The sequence below is a fragment of the Triplophysa rosa genome, linkage group LG11 (genome assembly GCF_024868665.1).
Source record: "Triplophysa rosa linkage group LG11, Trosa_1v2, whole genome shotgun sequence".
Classification (NCBI taxonomy): Eukaryota; Metazoa; Chordata; class Actinopteri; order Cypriniformes; family Nemacheilidae; genus Triplophysa; species Triplophysa rosa.
In genome coordinates this window covers 19,317,231-19,340,087 of record NC_079900.1, presented here as the reverse complement: position 1 = coordinate 19,340,087, position 22,857 = coordinate 19,317,231, and the positions used below count along the sequence as shown (strand labels likewise).

Here is a 22,857-nt window from a genome sequence, read left to right as displayed (position 1 = left end):
AATTTAGTTTCCATCCTGTAATTGTTCAACTTCTTTTAATGGACATTGCACATGCACAGCAAACTTGATGAATAAAGCAGCTGCTTTTTTTTTAGGTCTGAATGTGTTTATGAAATGTTGCAAGGCACACAAGAAAAACGTTGCTTTAAATATAAAAAACATGCTGCTTTATTTTTTGTTGTGTTTNCAAAAATACTCAAATGAGCAAAGTCTGGAAATCATGCAAAAACTTCTAGGACTTCTTTCAAGGTAAGTTACCTAAAGCCATACATTTTTTCAAGTACTCACAAAGACATAAAACCACTCAGATCATGCTCCTTTCCTCAATATCGCCAAAGCAATAAAGAACATTCATCAACAGCACAAAGCAGTGAACCGAATCACACTATGTGCCAGATTCACGCTCTAAAAGAAGCACACAGCTCATCATCGTGGGTTGGGAAACAAACACTTACGAAACACATTTCCAAGTAAGAAAACTATAGAAATATCCCTGAAAGTATAGTCCTAAATTCACTGTCAAAACATCAGAGGAAGTCTGCTCTGAAGAGTATTTCCTCAGCAACGGTTTGGCACGTTTCGTATGCGCAAACTAACCGTTCAAGCCACTTTTAAACGTATACGTCAAAAGAACAGGAGAAAAGTCCTACGTTTATTCGTTGTTTTTACAAAAGTAACAGAAACATGACCAATTTCCCAATTTGTGACTACACAAACAGGTACCCCTATAATTGAATACACCAGAAAACAATAAAAACAAAAATACTCAAATGAGCAAAGTCTGGAAATCATGCAAAAACTTACTAGGACTTCTTTCAAGGTAAGTTACCTAAAGCCATACATTTTTTCAAGTACTCACAAAGACATAAAACCACTCAGATCATGCTCCTTTCCTCAATATCGCCAAAGCAATAAAGAACATTCATCAACAGCACAAAGCAGTGAACCGAATCACACTATGTGCCAGATTCACGCTCTAAAAGAAGCACACAGCTCATCATCGTGGGTTGGGAAACAAACACTTACGAAACACATTTCCAAGTAAGAAAATCTATAGAAATATCCCTGAAAGTATAGTCCTAAATTCACTGTCCAAAACATCAGAGGAAGTCTGCTCTGAAGAGTATTTCCTCAGCAACGGTTTGGCACGTTTGGTATGCGCAAACTAAACCGATCAAGCCACTTTAAAACGTATACGTCGAAAGAACAGATAGAAAGGTGCATACGTTTATTTTGTTGTTCTTACAAAAGTAACAGAAACATGACCAATTTCCGCAATTTGTGACTACACAAACAGTTACGCCCTATAATTGAATACACCAAAAGCCAATTAACCAAAAATTCTCAAATGAGCCAAATCTGGAAATCCAGCTTAAACTTTCTAGGGTTTCATTCAAAGTAAGTTACCTAAAACCATACATTTCTTCAAGTACTCACAAAGACATAAAACCACTTAGATCATGCTGCTTTCCTCAATATCGTTAAAGCAATAAAGAACATTCATCAATAGCACAAAGCACGTGAACCGAATCACCACTATGTGCCAGATTGAGGCTGTAAAAGAAGCACCAAAGCTCATCATCGTGGGTTGGGAAACAAACATTCATGAAACACAGTTCCAAGTAAGAAATCTATAGAAATGATCCCTGAAAGTATTGTCCTAAGGTCACAGCCAAAACATCAGAGAAAGTAAGCTCTGAAGAGTATTTCCTCAGCAACGGTTCGGCACGTTTGGTATGTGCAAACTAAACCGATCAAGCCACTTTAAAACGTATACGTCAAAAGAACAGATAGAAAGGTGCATACGTTTATTTTGTTGTTCTTACAAAAGTAACAGAAACATGACCAATTTCCGCAATTTGTGACTACGCAAACAGTTACACCCTATAATTGAATTTACCAAAAACCAATTAACCAAAAATTCTCAAATGAGGAAAATCTGGAAATCCAGCTTAAACTTTCTAGGGTTTCATTCAAGGTAAGTTACCTAAAGCCATACATTTTCTCAAGTACTCACAAAGACATAAATCCACTCAGATCATGCTCCTTTCCTCAATATCGCCAAAGCAATAAAGAACATTCATCAACAGCACGTGAACCGAATCACCACTATGTGCCAGATTCACGCTCTAAAAGAAGCACCACAGCTCATCATCGTGGGTTGGGAAACAAACACTTTCAAAACACATTTCCAAGTAATAAACCTATAGAAATGATACCTGAAAGTATAGTCCTAAGTTCACTGTCAAAACATCAGAGGAAGTCTGATCTGAAGAGCATTTCCTCAGCAACGGTTTGGCACGTTTCGTATGCGCAAACGTAACCGTTCAAGCCACTTTTAAACATATACGTCAAAAGAACAGATAGAAAGGTCCATACATTTATTCAGTTGTTCTTACAAAAGTAACAGAAACATGACCAATTTCCGCAATTTGTGACTACACAAACAGTTACGCCCTATAATTGATCACACCAGAAAACAATAAAAACAAAAATACTCAAATGAGCAAAGTCTGGAAATCATGCAAAAACTTTCTAGGACTTCTTTCAAGGTAAATTACCTAAAGCCATACATTTTCTCAAGTACTCACAAAGACATAAAACCACTCAGATCATGCTCCTTTCCTCAATATCGCCAAAGCAATAAAGAACATTCATCAACAGCACAAAGCACGTGAACCGAATCACCACTATGTGCCAGATTCACGCTCTAAAAGAAGCACCAAAGCTCATCATCGTGGTTTGGGAAACAAACACTTACGAAACACATTTCCAAGTAAGAAAACTATAGAAATGATCCCTGAAAGTATAGTCCTAAATTCACTGTTAAAACATCAGAGGAAGTCTGCTCTGAAGAGTATTTCCTCAGCAACGGTTTGGCGCGTTTCGTATGCGCAAACTTAACCGTTCAAGCCACTTTTAAACGTATACGTCAAAAGAACAGATAGAAAGGTCCATACGTTTATTCAGTTGTTCTTACAAAAGTAACAGAAACATGACCAATTTCCGCAATTTGTAACTACACAAACAGTTACGCCCTATAATTGAATACACCAGAAAACAATAAAAACAAAAATACTCAAATGAGCAAAGTCTGGAAATCATGCAAAAATTTACTAGGACTTCTTTGAAGGTAAGTTACCTAAAGCCATACATTTTTTAAGTACTCACAAAGACATAAAACCACTCAGATCATGCTCCTTTCCTCAATATCGCCAAAGCAATAAAGAACATTCATCAACAGCACAAAGCACGTGAACCGAATCACCACTATGTGCCAGATTCACGCTCTAAAAGAAGCACCAAAGCTCATCATCGTGGTTTGGGAAACAAACACTTACGAAACACATTTCCAAGTAAAAAATCTATAGAAATGATCCCTGAAAGTATAGTCCTAAATTCACTTCCAAAACATCAGAGAAAGTCTGCTCTGAAGAGTATTTCCTCAGCAATGGTTTGGCCGTTTGGTATGCCCAAACTAACGGATCAAGCCACTTTAAAAGCGTATACTTCGAAAGAACAGATAGAAAAGGTGCATACGTTTATTATGTTTTCTTACAAAAGTAACAGAAACGTGAACAATTTCCGCAATTTGTGACTACAAAACAGTAACGCCCTATAATTGAATACACCAAACAATTAACCAAAAATTCTCAAATGAGCAAATCTGGAAATCCAGTCTTAACTTTCTAGGGCTTTCACTAAAGTAAGTTACCTAGAAACCATGCATTTCTTTCAAGTACTCACAAAGACATAAAACCACTTAGATCATGATGCTTTCCTCAATATCCATAAACCAATAAAGAACACTTCATCAATAGCACAGAGCACGTGAACGAATCACCACTATGTGCCAGATTAGGCTGTAAAAGAAACACCAAAGCTCATCATCGTGGGTTGGGAAACAAACATTCATGAAACACAGTTCCAAGTAAGAAATCTATAGAAATGATCCCTGAAAGTATTGTCCTAAGGTCACAGCCAAAACATCAGAGAAAGTAAGCTCTGAAGAGTATTTCCTCAGCAACGGTTCGGCACGTTTGGTATGTGCAAACTAAACCGATCAAGCCACTTTAAAACGTATACGTCAAAAGAACAGATAGAAAGGTGCATACGTTTATTTTGTTGTTAATTATACCAAAGTGGCCATCTTTGATTTGGAAGACATGAAGGCTAAAACTGGTTTGCATAAATATTTTACTTATTTCATCACTGTTCTCTGCATTTATTAATAAAGAGGCTGGTGAGTTTAGGCGTAAATTGAGATTGGGTTAAGTTCAGACTTTGTGTTAGAAGGAGGGGTCAAAGTCTGTTGTGTTGAGTTTTGAAATAATTCACTGTGCGTATTTGTTGCATAAGTGTTGTGGAGTAGAATTATGTCCGTGCCTTTAGTGCATTTTTATCTAACTGAAACCCATTTATGTTGTGTTTTCAGGCATAGCGAGTCGAGCAATAAAGCCCACGTTGGGTATGGTGGATCCATTGCACACTCTTCACATGCCGTCCCGAGTGGCAGCTAACAGCGGGTTCGATGTGCTCTGGTGTGTGTTTAGACTTTTTTCAGAATGGTTTAAGAATCATTTTGTGCTATGTTATTTTGTATTTTCATGACGTTATATCTACAAGTGCTAATATTTTCTTAAATTAAATTAATTTGGAAAATAATGTCTCGTGTGTAGCCATTTTTATGTACCTCTCCAATGCTTTTTTCACTTAAATATTTCTTTGTTGATACATCTAATATGTTTATTATGTGTAATTCTCTTCTTAGTCATGCACTAGAGTCTTTTACTGCGTTGCCTTACAACCAAAGGAGTCCGTGCCCACCCAACCCCCTGAATCGCCCTGCCTACCAGGGTAGTAATCCAATCAGTGATGTATGGGCAAGACACGCTCTCAAGATTGTTGCCAAATACTTGAAACGGTATGTTTCTTGTTTGAGTATGGAAGAAATTGTTTTTTTTATGAATGCTATCGGTGTGTTTTTAAGAGCATCTTTGTCCAAAATGCAAACAGGGATATTTCAAATTGGGATACTCAAACAATAATTTAATAGAGCCACAGAGCCTAATTATGTAGATGTTTACTCACTATGACATGGGATAGAAGAAGAAAGTATTTTAGCAATGAAAATATTCAATATAATATTGAGATATGAACGCAAATGTTTGTTGCAGGGCGGTGCGTGACCCAGAAGATGTGGAGGCTCGGTCCAGCATGCACCTGGCCAGTGTGTTCGCAGGAATTGGTTTTGGCAATGCTGGAGTCCATTTATGGTAATTAAACAGAACTCATTAAATTAGCATCCATTCTGGTAATGAGTTTGTGAGCATCAAATCACAAGCGAGCTCATGAGTTGCTAATGAAACCGCTAGTTCTACACTGTGATAATTTATTGTGTTTCTCCACTTATGCGTATCAGAGAGCGCAGGTGCACCGAAATCAGTACTGTGAGAGTCTAGGGAACAACTGTTTTAGGAAACATAAATGTTTTAACTTATTGTGTGTATTACTTATTACCTACCTACAGCTCTTTTTGGTTATTTATTTTTTCGATGGATTGCAGTTTCGTTGTACAATGAACAGTGACAATAAAGATTTGATTCTGTTCTGTTCTGTAATGTAATGTCCATTAGGTGACCATTATTTTCCATTATAGAACTGTTTTTTTTTTACTAATTATATCTTGTCATTTTATTTCATAAGTCATGGAATGTCATACCCTATTGCCGGGAATGTCAAAACTCATAGAGCCAAAGGCTACAATGTAAACCATCCTATAGTGGTGAATATATTCTGCACTACATGATAAAAAATAATGCATTTGACAACAGTGATTCTAGATCTTACAGTATTGAGAGATACTATATTATAAAATAATTTCTTCTTTTTTCTTCAGCCTCATGGACTGTCTGTAGTTCTCACATCTCCTGCTGTTTTTGCCTTTACTGCCAGCATGTGCCCAGAGCGCCACCTGGAGGCAGCACAGATACTAGGTAACACATTGCACACATGTTTAAATGTCTCCCAGAGTGTCTCAGTCACTGCTTTAAGAATCAGATTCTAAAATATTGTAAAATAATGCACTGAAATTGGTACTTTTTTGTTTAATTGTAATGTTTATGTAAATAAAGTAAAACCTGTAATGTGTAAAGCAGTCTTACAGTTTTTGATCTGCTCTAATTCAGTTTGCATTGATAGATTATAGACTGTGTGATGTTATTTGTGTTTTTAAAGGTCCTGATGTGACTAACGTTAAGAAAGAAGACGCCGGCCGTTTATTGGCTGACACTCTTAGAATGTTTTTATATGACCTGGATGTGGAGGACGGCTTGTCTGCCATTGGCTACACTGAAGAGGACATTCCATCTTTAGTGAAGGGCACTATCCCTCAGGTCAGCCAATCACATCGTTGCACTAACATAAAAGCCATACTGAGATCAGAAATTCTGCCTCATCAAAATTTATTCAAGCAACCTTTCTGACAGAGAATAAAACTTGTGAAAAAGTTAAAATCCTTAATGATGAATTGCTTGTGTGTGTTTTGCAGGAGAGGGTCACTAAACTGTCCCCTAGAGCTCACAGTGAAGAGGATTTGTCTGATCTGTTTGCTGCCTCCATGAAGCTCTATTGAGCATCCTGAAGGACATTATAGCACTGAACTGAAAACACACTCACAGGTTTCTCAGAAGCGCAGACTCTAATTAGCTGTGCTAATTTTATTATGTAAGCAAAGACACTGATTAGGGATGCACCGAATGTTCGGCCACCGAATATATTCGGCCGAAAATAGCAAAAAACGCATGTTCGGTATTCGGCCGAATATGTGAAATGGCCGAATAATTTTACCGAACATGACTCGAGAAACGATCAACTAGCAACCAGCGCAGAGAGAGAGAGAGAGAGAGAGACGTGCGCTTTATTAATGCCGCAAACATTTTGGCAGTGTGTGTGTGGAGCATTTTAAGGTGTCAGAGAAAGACAAAGCACGGGACTTGCCGCACGGAAGTAAATTTCCGAATGAAAGCGTCTTTACCGGTCGGTAACTTGTGGCTATTTCAGACGGGAGCGGGCTGTCTGACAGTAGCCCCGCCGCTCGCGACATCCTTTGACATCATACAGTGGTCGCGCGCACACAGTTCCCTGTACTAAACAACTTGTCAAAGTATGTTCTGTGCATCCCGGCCACGAGTGCACCAGAGAACAGTCAGCTTCTGTGGGCGGAGTTTGCAGGAGAGACGTGAACTGATATGGTTGTCAGTCAGCATCAGTCAGAATAGCTTGCGTTCGATGTTTTTTTTTCTTACAATCATTTTGCAACGTAGCCTATAATAATCCAACAGTTTTAGTTTATTCGTATTTTTAGTTTATAGGCCTAATGTGGAATGACACTTTTTAATGAAGTGTTTTGTTGTAGGGGTACAGAGTAACTTACATTACATTCTTTTACCAGTCAGTTATAGGCCTAATTAATATAGGCTATTAAATTTTTTGTTTTAATGTATTTTGTTTTGCTCAATTTTATATTAAGTTGTATTGTATTTTATTGAAAAGCAAGACAAATTTTTAAAAGCAAATTTTGACTATTCAGTTTGTGCAATAGTGAAAAAATAGCTTAATAAATAGAAGAAATGCAAAAACCATATTCGGTGTTCGGTATTATTCGGCCTTCGGCCAAGTGTTTCACATCATGTTCGGCTTCGGCTTCGGCCAAGAATGTTAGATTCGGTGCATCCCTAACACTGATCTAAGTGCACTGACCTTTAATCCGTTTAGTGTGACGTCATGTTCACAACGAGACAAGCATTGAGTTTTAAATACAATTCAGAAACTGTATTGTCAGATACTGTACTTTTAAATGATGCACATGTTCTTGTGTTTCATTCGAGATTCATCAGTACAGTAAGAATATGATATGCTGTAAACAAAATGTACACTTGTGACTGATCAGCACAAATTTGGTTGATTTGAAATCTCATTAATCTGATTAAGTCTATTGACTATATTAGATTTAGTCTGGTTTAATTTTAATCTAGTGCTCAACATTAAAGTTTCTCCTTTGGTACTTTTCAAATCCCTATTTAAGCTTTCATGTTCAAGTCAGGGTGCTGTGTTACTTGCAGACAACTGTTGTAAAATTGTTATCAGAAATGGAAAAACTTGAGATAATTTTTCTTGGTAACAATTTACAATAAGGTTTTTAATTTAGGTATTTGTTTATATTAGTAAATGCATGAACTAACAATGAAAAGGATCGTTTTTCAGCATTTCTTAATCTGCTATTAAATGTCAATACGTTTATTCCTGTTAGTTGGTACATTTAATGTTAACAGATACTTTGGAATTTAAACATATTTTAGTAAATGCTGAAATTAACATAAATAAATGCTGTAAAAGTATTGTTCATTGTTAGTTCATGTTAGCTAATGCATTAACTAATTGTTAACAAATACAACCTCATTGCAAAGTGTTACCTTTCTTTCATCAATTATATAAATTATACATATATTTATGTACATACGCATGCTACATTTACATGTCTTTATAAATGTGAAGAAAAAAAACACCGGTAAGAAAATGACTGAACTCTACACAAATGAATTTTGTTTAAACTGAACCAAGGAAACAAACATTTACATGAATGGAGGTGTAGCCTACAGGTTATTGATTGACAGATTAGTTGAAGACTTGCGTAAATATTTTTGTCATTTGTTTTGAGATGAGCAATAATTCAGATTGCGGATGGATGGAAATTGTCAACATTTATAAGGTTGTGGTATTCAGGATTAACAAATATTCAAAATTATGCAGGGATCTGACCTGGTGCTGGTGAAAGTGTAGTGACATAAGTGTGAATGGTTAAAGTAAATCAAGTGTTTGGAGTTTGGAAGCATGTCATTGACCTGTTTTGGCCCCAAGAGGTATGTGATTGGCTGATTAAACCTTGGCTTCTGAAAGCGGGAGTGGCTGATGAAAGTGTTGGCTCCTAGAAGTGCGTGATTGGCTGAACAGAGACGTGAACCGCAGCTGGTAAACACTCACGTGGAGCAGACTTAAACAGGCTTAAGAGTACTTTACTTTCCCAGAAAAGCATCAATCGAAACACTGATGTGTGCGTTTGAGAGAGCAAGAGAGAGAGAGAGAGACTACTTAAAGAAGAGAGAGAGCACAGCAGTATCACTGAATCTAAATGAACAGATAAAGTGTGCGTCGGCCTTTTGTATTTGTGTCATTCGACCTCAACATGCAGCAAATCTACACCCAGAGTCATGAAGAGTTTGAAGTATTCACCACTGTGCTGTCTCCTCAAGGTTAGTGGTCTTGTTCTGTGAGTCATTTGCAAAGCATAAGAACAAAACTGGGTTTTGTGTAATTGGATGTTGCACAATTGGTTTCAGTTTGTCGGAAGAGTGTGAATTTCAAGCATCAAGGAGAAATGGTATCTTCACACAAACACACACACAAGCTGTTTTCTTATTGGAGCTGCAGATGTATTTGATCTTATAGAGCTTATGGTGCAGGTGATGATGGTGAAGTGCATGTGTTGTGTTGTGAGGTGGTTGTGGTGACAGGATACAGTGCAGAATACGAAGACGAGGCGTCTGTCTGTGCCGGTGAAGTTGTGATACTGCTGTATCGGGAAGATGCTGACTGGTGTTACGTACGACAGCCGAATGGACGAGAGGGATACCTGCCCACCACATGCCTCGAAAAGGTACACACAGGCACAGAAAGAAAACAATTCAAAGATTACACAATATAAGTAGACACCTGGATACCCATGTGCGAACATTTAATGAGTTAAACTGTGGTGATTGGACTCTGTTCAGAAATTAGTATTGGGTAACAATGTTGGCGACCTGGCATGCAGTCAGCGTTCCAATTTTTCCTTAAAGAACAATGAGATTCATGTCTGGCCTTTATGGCTGTTTGCTGGAAATTATACATTTGTTAATAATAGTTAAAAGTTAATAATAAGTCATGCTGAAATAAAGGCAGTTTATAAAACATATAGGCCCGGTTTCACAGACACGGCTTAGCTTAAGCCAGGACTATGCCTTAGTTGAATTAAGATATTTATGTTGCTTTTACAAAAATGCCTTAGAAGAATACATTACTGGTGTGCATCTTGAGACAAAACAATGGCACTAACATATTATTTCAAGATATTCACAAGATATTTCTGGGCAAGTTATATGACAGGTCAAACATTCATTTTAGTCTGGGACTAGCCTTAAGGCTTGTCTTTGAAACCGGGCCATAGTGTCCTAAGTATGTGGCCATGTAGTTTCATTTATTTCTGTTGTTTGTGTGTAGAAACAAAATCCTCTGCGGCTTATCGTAACTACACAGAGCTCCATACAAGAGTCGTCTAATGACCGTCGTGGCTGCACGGGGTAAGTTCATGTTGTTAATTTGCTTTTATTGTAACAGATGCAACTCTGATACTGTTTCTGAACTGGTATTTGTTAGTGCAGAAGACGCTCTCTGAAACTGCCACGGCGGGCATCATTATCAGGAGTGCCTGGCTCACCCCGATTACTTCAGCGGCTGCTCACTCGCCCCCGTCGACGCAGTGAAGGACATACCATACATACTGGCTCCATCAATCCTGCCTTTCATCCTGATTGACTCTGCCCCACAACTCCAAGCTCCACCTCTCCATTTGCTCTTAACTCCACCTTTGCAGTGATGCCATAGAAGAACCATTTTTTGTTTAGTTTAGCGTTTTTAGTCTGTAGAACCTTTTAACATAAAGAATTATTTGTGCAACAGAATGGTTTCATTTTAAGCATGCACCTGCAATATGCCGTTTTTTGTGACTGAACCTGCAACCAGTGTCCAGATTGTTTACCTTTTACCTTACTGAGCAAACCCACATGTATATGTAAATAATGTAAACAAATGATTTTCATTAAAAAGTTTGTTTAAAAGTGTGTTTAATCTAAGTCATCTAAGCAATGCAAGTCATCTAATGATCTGGACGTCTTAAAATTGTCATTTTATTTATTATTGACCTCCCCCTCCACGCGCACACGCACACACCAATTCAAGTCATAATCCCCACACAAAAAGTAACAACACAGTACTTGTGTTTTAAGTACAGTGTATGTATAGGTCTCCAAATTTGGCTTATTACATAAGGAACTATTCAATGTATATGCTGTAAGGCATCAGAGGCTTTACTATTGTTAAAGGTCCAATGTGTAATTTCTTGGAGAATCGTTTGACAGAAATGCAATATAATATACATAACGTTGTCTTCAGAGATAAAGACCTTACAAAAAAGACCTTATGTTTTTAGGTGCTGTGCAGCAATGTAAGATACAGTTATGGTGAACAGGCTTTTCACATCATAGCTTATTGTATCATGTATTTGAGCAAGGCCAAAATGCTGTACACTGAAAAAAAATGATTTTTTGGGGGTAGTAAATTTTATTAAAAAAACTAATGTCTTTCTACATAAAAAAAGTTAGTTGATGTGTGAACTTGAAAATGTTGGGTAAAAACTAAAGCGGTATTTAAGTTGCGCATGTATTGATTAAGATAAGTAAATACTAAAATGTAATGTTTGTTACATTTACACTGATTACTCAAGTATTTATAACAACGTAAAAAACGTTGTAGAATTTATTTAAGTTTCTTAATAATCTTTAGAAGCGCAACTGAACAATCCAAGTTGGTGTCATTTCGCAATATTTTTCTAAGTACTTTAAAAACAATTCTCAGACAAGTGAATGGCAACTTATTTTAGTTATATTTAGTTTGATATTTTCTAGACAGAGAATTACTCTTGTGTTATACATCGAAGTATTCGTCAATGCGCATGAACGAGAAGCCCGCCATTTGAGGGATGGTTTCGAGGGAGCGGTATCATCCACACAAGCAGGTATGTTTTAAAGTTAACGTTAATTGTCTTTATATGTTTTATATTATCGTTGTTTTTTATTATTTCTCGTTCATATATGTTTAGCTAATGTTAGGGCCCATGTTACTGTAATTTAGAACTGTTTTGCAGCGACAATGTCTTTAGGTCGTCGTATTTTCAGACAGGTTGTTCTTTGCGACATTTTAAGTATTCGACAATGTTTTTCACAAGCATTTCTTTATTTTCACTCGGACAAGTGAATGAACAACAGCAGTGATTCGCAACAGTAACGTTATATTTGGCGTCACATTTGTATTTTTTAATATGACAATTGACAATAGGCTAACTTTTATGTGTGAACTTTTATCTTCCGCATCCTCTCTCCTCCTCTCGTGCGCAGTAACCTGCGTGTAGGCATATTCTGCCATGTTTCTGAACTTGACTGAGCCGTCTACCGCTCACATTTAAAACAAAGCAGCTGCCGCCACAGGAGCGTCATTGACGCGCTGATCGATTATCCAGTAACGTTAATACATTTGATCAGGTAACGAGCATTAAATTGTGCCTATGTAAGCAAACAAGGTAATTTAGGGGAGGCTGTGTTGTATCATGAATAAATCATGTCCCGCGTCGTGCCTGCAACCCCTTCTTTGCTTCTCATGAAGTAAAATCACTAATGGCCATCCTTCCGCTGGAATAAATAGTCCCTGGCCAACTCCAGCAACAAAATGTTTCTTCACATACGTTTACGTTGCAGTGCATTGTGTTGCAGAGGTTTAGCTGTCCTTTATCGTGAATAAAACTGAGCTATTTACCACGCCAGTTGAAACGCTGGAAAGAAACGTTTTAAAATAGAAAGTGTAGAGAGACATAGGCCTAACGTTACTTTTAACGTTACTTTATAGCACCTGTCACATTTACAGTCTGATCTGAAGTTCTGTAATCTGTATAGATCTGCCGTGTATGTAATTTCTACATGTTTATGTATGTACAGTAATTCATGTATTCATTCTTGCACCGATTATCTATCATTAATATACTTTAGATGACCTGCTATGATATTAAGTGTCGTTTTCTTGCCTAAAGGGAAAATATTTGATTGGGGTAAAATAAACTAAAGTATATAATAAAGAGGTCAATGTTTCACATTTATTCTTTTTATTTTTTAGCTACTGTTTAATTGTGAGTGTATGTATGCAAGCACAATATGGTTTACTATTTTTTTTCTCTAATTGCAGGAAATTGAGGGGGCAAGTTCAAAAGTACTGAAGACTGACCGAGAGCTGTCAGTTGAGCACATCAGAGTGGCAGACTTTATTAGGTAGAATTCAGGAATCGACTTGTGACCTTACATTTCTTTCTGCCTGATGTGGCCTTGCAAAACATGTACTTTGATGTAGCTCATAAACAGTTGAAAAATAATACTGTGGTAAGCTAATGTTGATGTAGTATAATACTATGAAGCAGAAATACTGTGTTGGGATTGATTTCATTGGTGGTTATTACTGCAAAACCATGTCAAGTCAGTCAAATCAACTTTATTTATATGGCGCCTTTTACAATTTTCATTGTTACAAAGCAGCTGTACATGAAACATATTGACTATAAGCAAAACATTAAAGTTACACAAGTTTAAACAAGAAAAAGTGAACACACACAGAAAACGGACACGCTCACAGGCTCATACACTACCACATGCATAAAACACAACTTCACATGCACAAAGCACAATATACACACGCAAGCATGCACACACACACGCACATGCATAAAACACAACTCCACACGCACAGAGCACAAATACACACGCACTGTTACTGTTTTGGGATTGCTTCCAGTGGTTACATGATTTTGCGATAATAACCACCATTCTTGATGTTGTTTGTTTGTAATTGTTTTTATATGGCTTTGCATTTTATTGTTACATTTAAANCGTGAACCGAATCACCACTATGTGCCAGATTCACGCTCTAAAAGAAGCACCAAAGCTCATCATCGTGGTTTGGGAAACAAACACTTACGAAACACATTTCCAAGTAAAAAATCTATAGAAATGATCCCTGAAAGTATAGTCCTAAATTCACTTCCAAAACATCAGAGAAAGTCTGCTCTGAAGAGTATTTCCTCAGCAATGGTTTGGCCTGTTTCGTATGCCCAAACGTAACGGTTCAAGCCACTTTTAAGCGTATACTTCAAAAGAACAGGCAGAAAAGTCCATACGTTTATTCTATTATTTTTACAAAAGTAACAGAAACGTGAACAATTTCCACAATTTGTGACTACACAAACAGTAACGCCCTATAATTGAATACACCAAAAATCAATTAAACAAAAATTCTCAAATGAGCAAAATCTGGAAATCCATCTTAATCTTTCTAGAACTTCACTCAAGGTAAGTTACCTAGAGCGAGCTCTTTTTTCAAGTACTCACAAAGACATAAAACCACTTAGATCATGATCCTTTCCTCAATATCACCAAACCAATAAAGAACACTCATCAACAGCACAGAGCACGTGAACCGAATCACCACTATGTGCCAGATTAACGCTCACAAAGAAACACCAAAGCTACACAAAAGACTACACAAACAGTTACGCCGTATAATTGAATACACCAGAAAACAATAAAAACAAAAATACTCAAATGAGCTGTTAGATTTAATTTCTGCATAAATAAATACAAGCCCACAAAATCAAGGATTGTGAAATTGTTAAGCTCACTATACTTTGCTGACTATATAGTAGGAGGGTAGGAGGAAGGGATGCCTTCTGGCTATTCATGGGAGGAGGGGATTCCTTCTAAGCTAAACATTCTTTGTCCGAACTGCTATACCTTATTGGTCATTCTGTGAATCCCTGGACATATGAAACCTGCCAGATGTCTTTTGGCACCGTATATAAAGACTTGTAGTTTCTAAAAGAAATGAGTTCAAAAGCTTGATGCCTCTCTGTGTCTTGATTTTGTGCTCCCAGATCCGCAGAAGAATTCTCTCACAACATCCAACCTATTTCTGATTTGATTTTACTGGTGATCCAAAACACAGAAAGAAACTTAGTGTCCGTAAGGAATTGTTAAAGAAATTTAACAAGTGGGCGCTTCGTCCTGTTTACTCATCGGTAATCCAGGGAAATTTTGATAATTCTGTGTTTTGAAGACCGCGCTAGACTGAAAGACGTTCTACGGGTTCCAGCAGTATCACACAGGTAAGAGTTTTTTTATATAACCTTCCTGTGATATACTGTTGATGGCAGTTTCTGCACGTTTGTGTTGGGAATCTGCAGTTGCGTGTGACACTCCGTGACGTTAACCGAGGGCCAGGTTTTGTCCTTTAAAGGCGAGAGGCACATGACGCATATGTACTTTGATATATTGACTTTATTACAAACTTGTAATAAGTAACAAAAAAAAGGAGTTGGATTTTGTGGGGGAAGTTTTCGTTTTTTACTTTTCTTTTATAACATTTGCTGTGTTCATTCGTTGAGTATGGGACAAGAAATATCTAGACCACTACCAGCTGAAACGCCGGTAAATTTTATGTTCAGAAATAACAAGGGTTATTGGACACAACCATTTGTTGATAGCAAATATTTGCAGCCCAAATCTGGCCCACACCTTACTCCCCATACCACCTCATCTGGCCCACATACCGCGTGGAATGACGGCACTTGGGTGGACCGCTCCTGTTTGCCAGGTTTGGGCCACAAGCAAGCCAAAGCAATGCCGCATGTCAGCCAAAAACAAAACAAATAAAGCAGAACTGACCCAAATATAAACAACAGTTCATTTCAATTCTGGCCCAGATTTATCCTAAAACCAACACCTTTCTGTGCTCCTGTTTGACAGAATTTGTATTGNTGTTCCAAAGGTGTTTGTCTCAACATCTGGAAGGAATGGAATTGTTAACGTGATGGACGACATTTTGGTGTGGGGTGAAGACAAAGACTCACATGACCACAGATTGAGAAAACTATTAAAGAAACTGAGAAGCATAAACCTGAAACTGAACAAAGCGAAATGCAAGATCGGCCTAAGTGAAATCAGCTATATAGGTCACATCCTGAGTAAAGACGGACTAAAACCTGATAAAGAAAAACTGAAAGCTGTACAGGAGATGCCAGAGCCACAGGACAAGTCAGCTCTAGGTTCCTAGGCATGGTGCAGTACATGGCAAAGTTCATCCCAAATCTTTCAGAAGTGACAGCACCTCTCAGAAAACTGCTGGAAGGAGAAACACACTGGCATTGGGAGAAGGAGCAACAAGAGAGCTTCAACTGCTTGAAAATTCTAGTGAGTACAGACCCAGTGCTCAAATATTATGATGTGAAACAGCCACTTACCTTGTCAGTTGACGCCAGCTCAGATGGTTTAGGAGCTGTGATTCTCCAAGAGGGACAACCAGTTGCATACGGCTCCAGAGCATTAACTGACAGTGAGCGAAACTACGCACAAATCGAGAAGGAGCTGTTAGCCATTGTGAATGGTTGCAAAAAATTTCACCAATACCTGTATGGACGCTGTGTACAGGTGGAGTCTGACCATAAGCCACTTGAAATAATTTTCAAGAAGCCTCAACACAAAGCCCCGTCTAGACTACAGAAAATGCTGATGAGACTGCAAAAGTACAGCCTAAAGGTGAGATATGTTCCAGGAAAGCAGCTACACATTGCGGATGCACTGAGCAGAGCTTACTTTAAAGAGCATTGCACGCCGGACAACAGAGAAGAGGATGAAATGGATGTGAGTTTGATTGTGCATCAGCTACCGGTTTCAAAGAAAAAAAAAGAACAGTTCCAGATAGCAACAGAGAACGACGAAGAGTTGAGAATGGTCAGAGAAACGGTTCAGTCCGGGTGGCCAAACTCAAGAACTCAAGTACCAAAGCCCATACAGCAGTACTGGACGTTTAGAGAGGATCTGAGTCACGCTGATGGATTATTGTTTAAAAATGGAAAACTGGTTGTGCCAAACAAAATGCGAGGTGAGATGCTTGAAAACATTCATGAAGCAGATCTGGGTATTGTAAAGTGCAAAGAAAGAGCTAGAGACGTCTTGTTCTGGCCAGGGATGTCAAAGCAAATTGAAGAAATCATCAGTAAGTGTGACATCTGCAACAAGCAGAGAAATCGCAATCACAGAGAACCTCTCATATCACATCCTGTGCCGGAAAGAGCTTGGGCAAAAGTCGGTATGGATTTGTTTCACTTCAGAGATGCGGAGTATCTTCTCTGTGTGGACTACTTTTCCAAGAATCCAGAAATTGCCAAGTTAAATGACACAACAAGTAATCAAATCATTGCAATTCTCAAATCAATGTTTGCCAGACATGGGGTGCCAGATGAACTGTTTTCGGATAATGGAAGGCAGCTTGTAAGTGCTGAAATGCGAGCATTTGCAGACAGCTGGGAATTCGCACATACTACCCCGAGTCCAGGATTTAAGTTACCGGAACTGAAGACAGGAGAAAATGTGAGAATCAGGGAGGAAGAAAACTGCCGAACCTTCAGAAGGAATCGAAAAGACTTGCTGAAAACAAAAGAGTCTGAGAATTCTTCAATTCAACATGGTGATGTGGAAGACTTAGCAGTTGCTTCACCAGGGTCAGAGTTCATTAAAGAGCAAGAAACCACTGAAAGCGGAGACAATAATGTCAGTGCAAGTTGTTCAGCTTCTGTGAAGGATGAGAATTCAACAGTGAGAAATGGACAGTTTCACTCATTAAGTGATGAGAGACTGTCAAGATTTGGTAGACCTATTAGAGTGCTTATTAGATACCGCGATTAAAATAATAAATGTAAAATAATAATTAGCAAAAGTAAATACTGTGTGTATTTAGGTTCAGTAATGTTGTTGTGTTGAAATTAGTTTCCAGAAATGTTCTTTAAGAATAAAAAAGGGAGATGTCATGTATGTATATACTGTGTTGGAGTAACCACAGTGTGGCGCTGTGACTCCAGTGTTGTTGATATACTGATACACAAGTAAAAGACTATGCAGTTCAACCACATGTGGTCTCCTTTGATCAATACATTACACATACAAAACATTTTACTTATCCCAGATAAGCGGACAAGCGTTAATGTCGAGCCCTGATTACAGTTAAAACACTGAACATGGGCAGTAAAAAAACCCTGCTTCATCCGTGCTGTAAATGCGCTGGTGTCACATCCGTGAAAGCACAATAAATGTCATTGTTACTTTTCTTAATAAACTTTTTGTCTAATGCACTGCAGTAGCCAAGTGACTCCATTACTTATTTTGAAAACCAGAGCACACCCACACATCAGCTCTGAGAGCTCCAAGCGTTCTTATATTTTTCACCATGCTCGCTTCCACTTACTTTTGGCTGTATGTATATGACAAGATTTAAAAAAAAATATTGATAGTAGAGGCATCACTATCGATACACTATTGAAAAAAAAATTGCGATAGATACATGTATCAATATTTTTGCACAGCCCTAGTGTCTTCAGAGGTGTATAAAAACCTTACATAATTAAGCGTTATGTTTTTATTACCTTAGAATGAGCTATTTCTATCAACATACACTGCGGGTCCCCTTGCATGAAATTCACCATGTTGTTTCTACAGTATCCAAAAACGGACAACTTGCTCTAGAGGGCGTTTTTTGTAAATATGTTATATTCTTTGGCAAAGAAGCGAAAACGTGACGACATCTTACACCTGTTTCACACATACTCCGTTTGCTGTGTGTATGCGGTGCATATTTTTTTACATGCCCATGTTAACGGATTAGATCATTCACACAGCACGCTGAAGCAGTGCGGCCAGTCCGTTGCAGCGCGGTGCAGCAGTGCAATGATCGTTTACGCATCAAGTCTATTTTTGCTAAATTTAAAGCGATAGCATACGTATCATTCTCAAAATCACACAGATTGAGATGAAAACGTAGTAATTTCACCATAAATGCATATAATTAAAGTAAGCCACTAATTTTCACAGTCATCGTATTGCTTTGATTTTGGGATAAAGCAAGAAAAAGCTAAAAACTTACCAGAAATTGCAAAATCTGGTAAAAATTACATCTAAAAGTATATTTTTATGTAAAAGACACTACACAGTTTGTTAAATGTGTGTAGGGGAGTGGCTTCTCTGCTGAAAGTGAAACTGTGACAATTGTTGAACTTGTGGGTCACAGAAGCCACGGATCGGCACTGCACGTAAAACACAGTATATATGAAAGCACATCCAGCACGTGCCGCTTTCGCATCACATACAGTACGTTCCGCTGAGGGTATTTCAGAGACTTCTGGGACTGATGGCGTCTGCATCGCCAGTCTGCCACCTGGGTCTTTTGCACATGCGTCCTCTGCAGCTGTGGCTAAAGACTCAAGTTCCGCGGAGAGCATGGTCCTCGGGTCGTGCGTGCGTGCGGATAACTCACAGATGCCTCAGCGCTTTGGAACCGTGGCGCGACTTGAGCATGTTCAGCCGGGGCGTTCCCCTGGGGCTTGTGACAATGTGCATGGTGGTAACGACGGATGCGTCTTCCTCGGTCTGGGGTGCAGTGTGCGAAGGCAGGCCAGCATTGGGTCTGTGGTCGCCGTCTCTAAGCAGTTGGCAAATAAATCGGCTGGAGCTGATGGCGGTGTTCTTAGCTCTGTAATGGTGTCCTCTCCGTGGTGGATTCCCCTCAGGGGCGACCTGTTATCTCAGGCGAACGGCTCGATTTGGCACCCCAACCCGGATTTGTGGAGCCTCCATGCCTGGCCGTTTCAGGGGTCTTAGAACCCCTCCCTCAGAGAGTGCTTGACACTACAGTATTGCGGAGTCTCGGGCGCCTTCCACTAGACACTTATATGCTCTGAAATGGGATGTATTTAAGAAGTGGTGTATTGAGTGCGGTATAGACCCGGTGTCATGTCCCGTGTCTGATGTTTTACGATTTCTACAATACAGGATGGATAATGGTGGCCTCCCGTCCACGCTGAAGGTTTATGTGGCTGCTATCACCTCGTATCGTTCCCCGGTTGACGGGCAATCGATCAGTAGGCATGCATTGGTGGTGAGATTTTTGAGAGGAGCTCGGAGGCTGTTTCCTCACTCAACTCAACTTTATTTATATAGCGCTTTTACAATTTTCATTGTTACAAAGCAGCTGTACATGAGACATATTGACTATAAGCAAAATAATTAAAGTTGTACCTGCAGAAACAAGAAAAGGTTGAAAACACAGAAGACAGACATACCCACATACAACACACTCCACACACACAATATGCACACGTACTAACACACATAGACATAGAGACACACACACACACACACACATGGATGCGCACGCACACACACACAACACACACACACGTACGTACACAGACAAGTACGCACACAAACACACACACACACACACACACACACGCTCAGTGAGAGCACACATTTAGGATAAAGGAGAGAGAAGCACAGGTCAAATATAACAGACAATAAATTCCTATATGCAATATTAATTAAGTAAAACTTTAAAATTCTAAAGCAGCCCCCCCGGTCAGGCAGATAGTGCAAAAACAGTATGCAAACGGTGGCGAGGAACCCAAAACTCTAATCGAGAAAAAAAACCTCAGGAGAACCCAGGCCCAACCAGGGGATCCTCAGAGAGTGCTTGACACTATTGCGGAGTCTCGGGCGCCTTCCACTAGACGCTTATATGCTCTGAAATGGGATGTATTTAAGAAGTGGTGTATTGAGTGCGGTATAGACCCGGTGTCATGTCCCGTGTCTGATGTGTTACGCTTTCTACAATACAGGATGGATAATGGTGGCCTCCCGTCCACGCTGAAGGTTTATGTGGCTGCTATCGCCTCGTTTCGTTCCCCGGTTGACGGGCAATCGATCGGTAGGCATGCATTGGTGGTCAGATTTTTGAGAGGAGCTCGGAGGCTGTTTCTCAACTCAACTCAACTTTATTTATATAGCGCTTTTACAATTTTCATTGTTACAAAGCAGCTGTACATGAGACATATTGACTATAAGCAAAATAATTAAAGTTGTACCTGCAGAAACAAGAAAAGGTTGAAAACACAGAAGACAGACATACCCACATACAAAACACTCCACACACACAATATGCACACGTACTAACACACACAGACATAGAGACACACACACACACACACACACGGATGCGCACGCACACACACACAACACACACACACGTACGTACACAGACAAGTACGCACACACACACACACACACACACACGCTCAGTGAGAGCACACATTTAGGATAAAGGAGAGAGAAGCACAGGTCAAATATAACAGACTATAAATTCCTATATGCAATATTAATTAAGTAAAACTTTAAAATTCTAAAGCAGCCCCCCCGGTCAGGCAGATAGTGCAAAAAGAGTATGCAAACGGTGGCGAGGAACCCAAAACTCTAATCGAGAAAAAAAACCTCAGGAGAACCCAGGCCCAACCAGGGGATTCCAGTTCCCCTCTGGCAAAAGCTGCTGCCTCTGCACAAGCTCCAGAGAACTTGCACAACAAGGCTAAATAAAATAAATAAACTTAATAATAAAATAAATTATAGTTTAAGATTATCATTAATAATCTAATAGCATTTGAAGTTTTGTGGTGAAGACATGTCAAGAGACCGCGTCCTTCTTTATCCAGCTCTATCATCTCAGCTCTTGTCAGGTCCCCACTTCCCATTCTCCGCTCTACCATCAGGTCAGGCCATGAACTGCATCCTGCTCGCTGTGGTAACCTTGGAACAATGAGACAAGACTGGCTGAGAGTAGAGTACTGTTCTGTACTCTTTGATGCAACAAGTACATCAGTTGTGTTTTTGGTTCCGGTTGATCTAACTAATGCAGCCTAAACCCTCTGAAGATTTATATTATGGAAGAGTAGTGTATGCAAGATTAAAAAGATGCGTCTTTAGTCTAGATTTAAACTGACAGAGTGTGTCTGCCTCCCGGACAGTGCAGGGAAGACTATTCCATAGGCCTAGATAGGAAAAGGATCTACCACCTGCACTTGATTTTAAAATTCTAGGTATTACCAACTGACAGGACGCCTGAGAGAGTAATGTGTGATGGATTGTGTGGAGAGNAGAATTTGTCAGTTTGTTCAGATCACGTCAGTTCAGTTCACAGTGTACAGACCTTATTTCTGTTGATGGTCAATGTTTGGCACCCTGTGCTGCCGTGCACTTCACTATTTCTTTACACTGACATCTCTGTAGAATTAAACTGTAAATAACCTTCACATATACTGTGAAAAACTGTAAAGGACTTTCCCACAATTCCCTGTTTAACTCTGCACAACATGTCATATTTCATTCATCACTTAGTTTCTTGATATATTTGTTTTAGCAGCTGTGTACATGTGAGTGTTTTTAACATTATAAGTTGTTTAGTTAATGTTTATGCGATCATTTTCCCGTAACGTGTGTTACCCTGATGGTGTTTTGTGTTTGTGTATAAGACACAGAGCACATCTCTATATGAGCATGGTCTTCATGTGGTTGTGCAGTCTATCACCTCTTAGTCTTTGCTTGCTTTGTATTTGCTTTGCTTTGATTTGTCTGTTAAATAAAAAAATGACTTCAATTAAAATGGTTGAATTTTAAAAATGGTAAAATGAAAAAGCAACAGTATTCAAACTTTAAAAGTACACTGACAAAATTTTGTGTGTTTTACTACTTTTAAACAAGCACTTTGTTAATTGAGTTGCTTATTCAACTTCTATTATTATTCTATTTTATTTGTGTACACAGCAAGCAAAGACTATGAGATGACAGACTGCACAACCACGTGAAGACTCAAAAGTGGACAGACCATAGAGCTTTAGCTCTCTTATATAGAGATGTGCTCTGTGTCTTATACACAAACACAAAACACCATCAGGGTAACACACGTTACGTGAAAATGATGGTAGAAACATTAACTAAACAACTTATAATGTTAAAAACACTCACATGTACACAGCTGCTAAAACAAATATATAAAGAAACTAAGTGATGAATG

The 22,857-nt window shown here is 38.8% G+C and overlaps 1 protein-coding gene, 7 non-coding genes and 1 pseudogene across 8 annotated transcripts; 1 reads left to right on the top strand and 8 right to left on the bottom strand.

The window, feature by feature from the left end:
- Positions 1 to 299: 299 nt before the first annotated feature.
- LOC130562317 (small nucleolar RNA U3) lies at positions 300 to 509 on the bottom strand. Its single transcript, XR_008963928.1, has one exon. It is a non-coding gene; the product is annotated as a small nucleolar RNA U3 (small nucleolar RNA).
- Positions 510 to 870: 361 nt separating this feature from the next.
- LOC130562318 (small nucleolar RNA U3) lies at positions 871 to 1,081 on the bottom strand. Its single transcript, XR_008963929.1, has one exon. It is a non-coding gene; the product is annotated as a small nucleolar RNA U3 (small nucleolar RNA).
- Positions 1,082 to 1,448: 367 nt separating this feature from the next.
- LOC130562319 (small nucleolar RNA U3) lies at positions 1,449 to 1,662 on the bottom strand. The gene has a single exon (XR_008963930.1). It is a non-coding gene; the product is annotated as a small nucleolar RNA U3 (small nucleolar RNA).
- Positions 1,539 to 8,238, top strand: LOC130561770 (hydroxyacid-oxoacid transhydrogenase, mitochondrial-like). The gene is made up of 9 exons (XM_057346341.1): positions 1,539 to 1,622; positions 4,104 to 4,182; positions 4,436 to 4,541; positions 4,772 to 4,924; positions 5,178 to 5,276; positions 5,707 to 5,785; positions 5,900 to 5,996; positions 6,238 to 6,395; positions 6,551 to 8,238. Exons 1-9 carry the CDS (start codon positions 1,539 to 1,541, stop codon positions 6,632 to 6,634), a joined length of 939 nt encoding a protein of 312 aa, XP_057202324.1. The 3' UTR covers positions 6,635 to 8,238.
- LOC130562320 (small nucleolar RNA U3) lies at positions 2,029 to 2,235 on the bottom strand. The gene has a single exon (XR_008963931.1). It is a non-coding gene; the product is annotated as a small nucleolar RNA U3 (small nucleolar RNA).
- On the bottom strand, positions 2,603 to 2,816 carry LOC130562315 (small nucleolar RNA U3). The gene has a single exon (XR_008963926.1). It is a non-coding gene; the product is annotated as a small nucleolar RNA U3 (small nucleolar RNA).
- Positions 3,183 to 3,396, bottom strand: LOC130562316 (small nucleolar RNA U3). The gene has a single exon (XR_008963927.1). It is a non-coding gene; the product is annotated as a small nucleolar RNA U3 (small nucleolar RNA).
- LOC130562321 (small nucleolar RNA U3) lies at positions 3,759 to 3,971 on the bottom strand. Its single transcript, XR_008963932.1, has one exon. It is a non-coding gene; the product is annotated as a small nucleolar RNA U3 (small nucleolar RNA).
- Positions 8,239 to 13,815: 5,577 nt separating the features above from the next.
- Positions 13,816 to 13,945, bottom strand: LOC130562322 (small nucleolar RNA U3; annotated as a pseudogene).
- Between the last annotated feature and the right edge of the window lie 8,912 nt (positions 13,946 to 22,857).

Excerpts from the sequence above, each read along its gene's own strand:
- LOC130561770 (XM_057346341.1), top strand. The coding sequence starts at position 1,539 with ATGTGCCAGATTGAGGCTGTAAAAGAAGCACCAAAGCTCATCATCGTG. Across the intron at positions 4,542-4,771 it reads AGCGGGTTCGATGTGCTCTG|TCATGCACTAGAGTCTTTTA; the intron begins GTGTGTGTTTAG and ends TTCTCTTCTTAG. Across the intron at positions 5,786-5,899 it reads ATGTAAACCATCCTATAGTG|CCTCATGGACTGTCTGTAGT; the intron begins GTGAATATATTC and ends TTTTTTCTTCAG.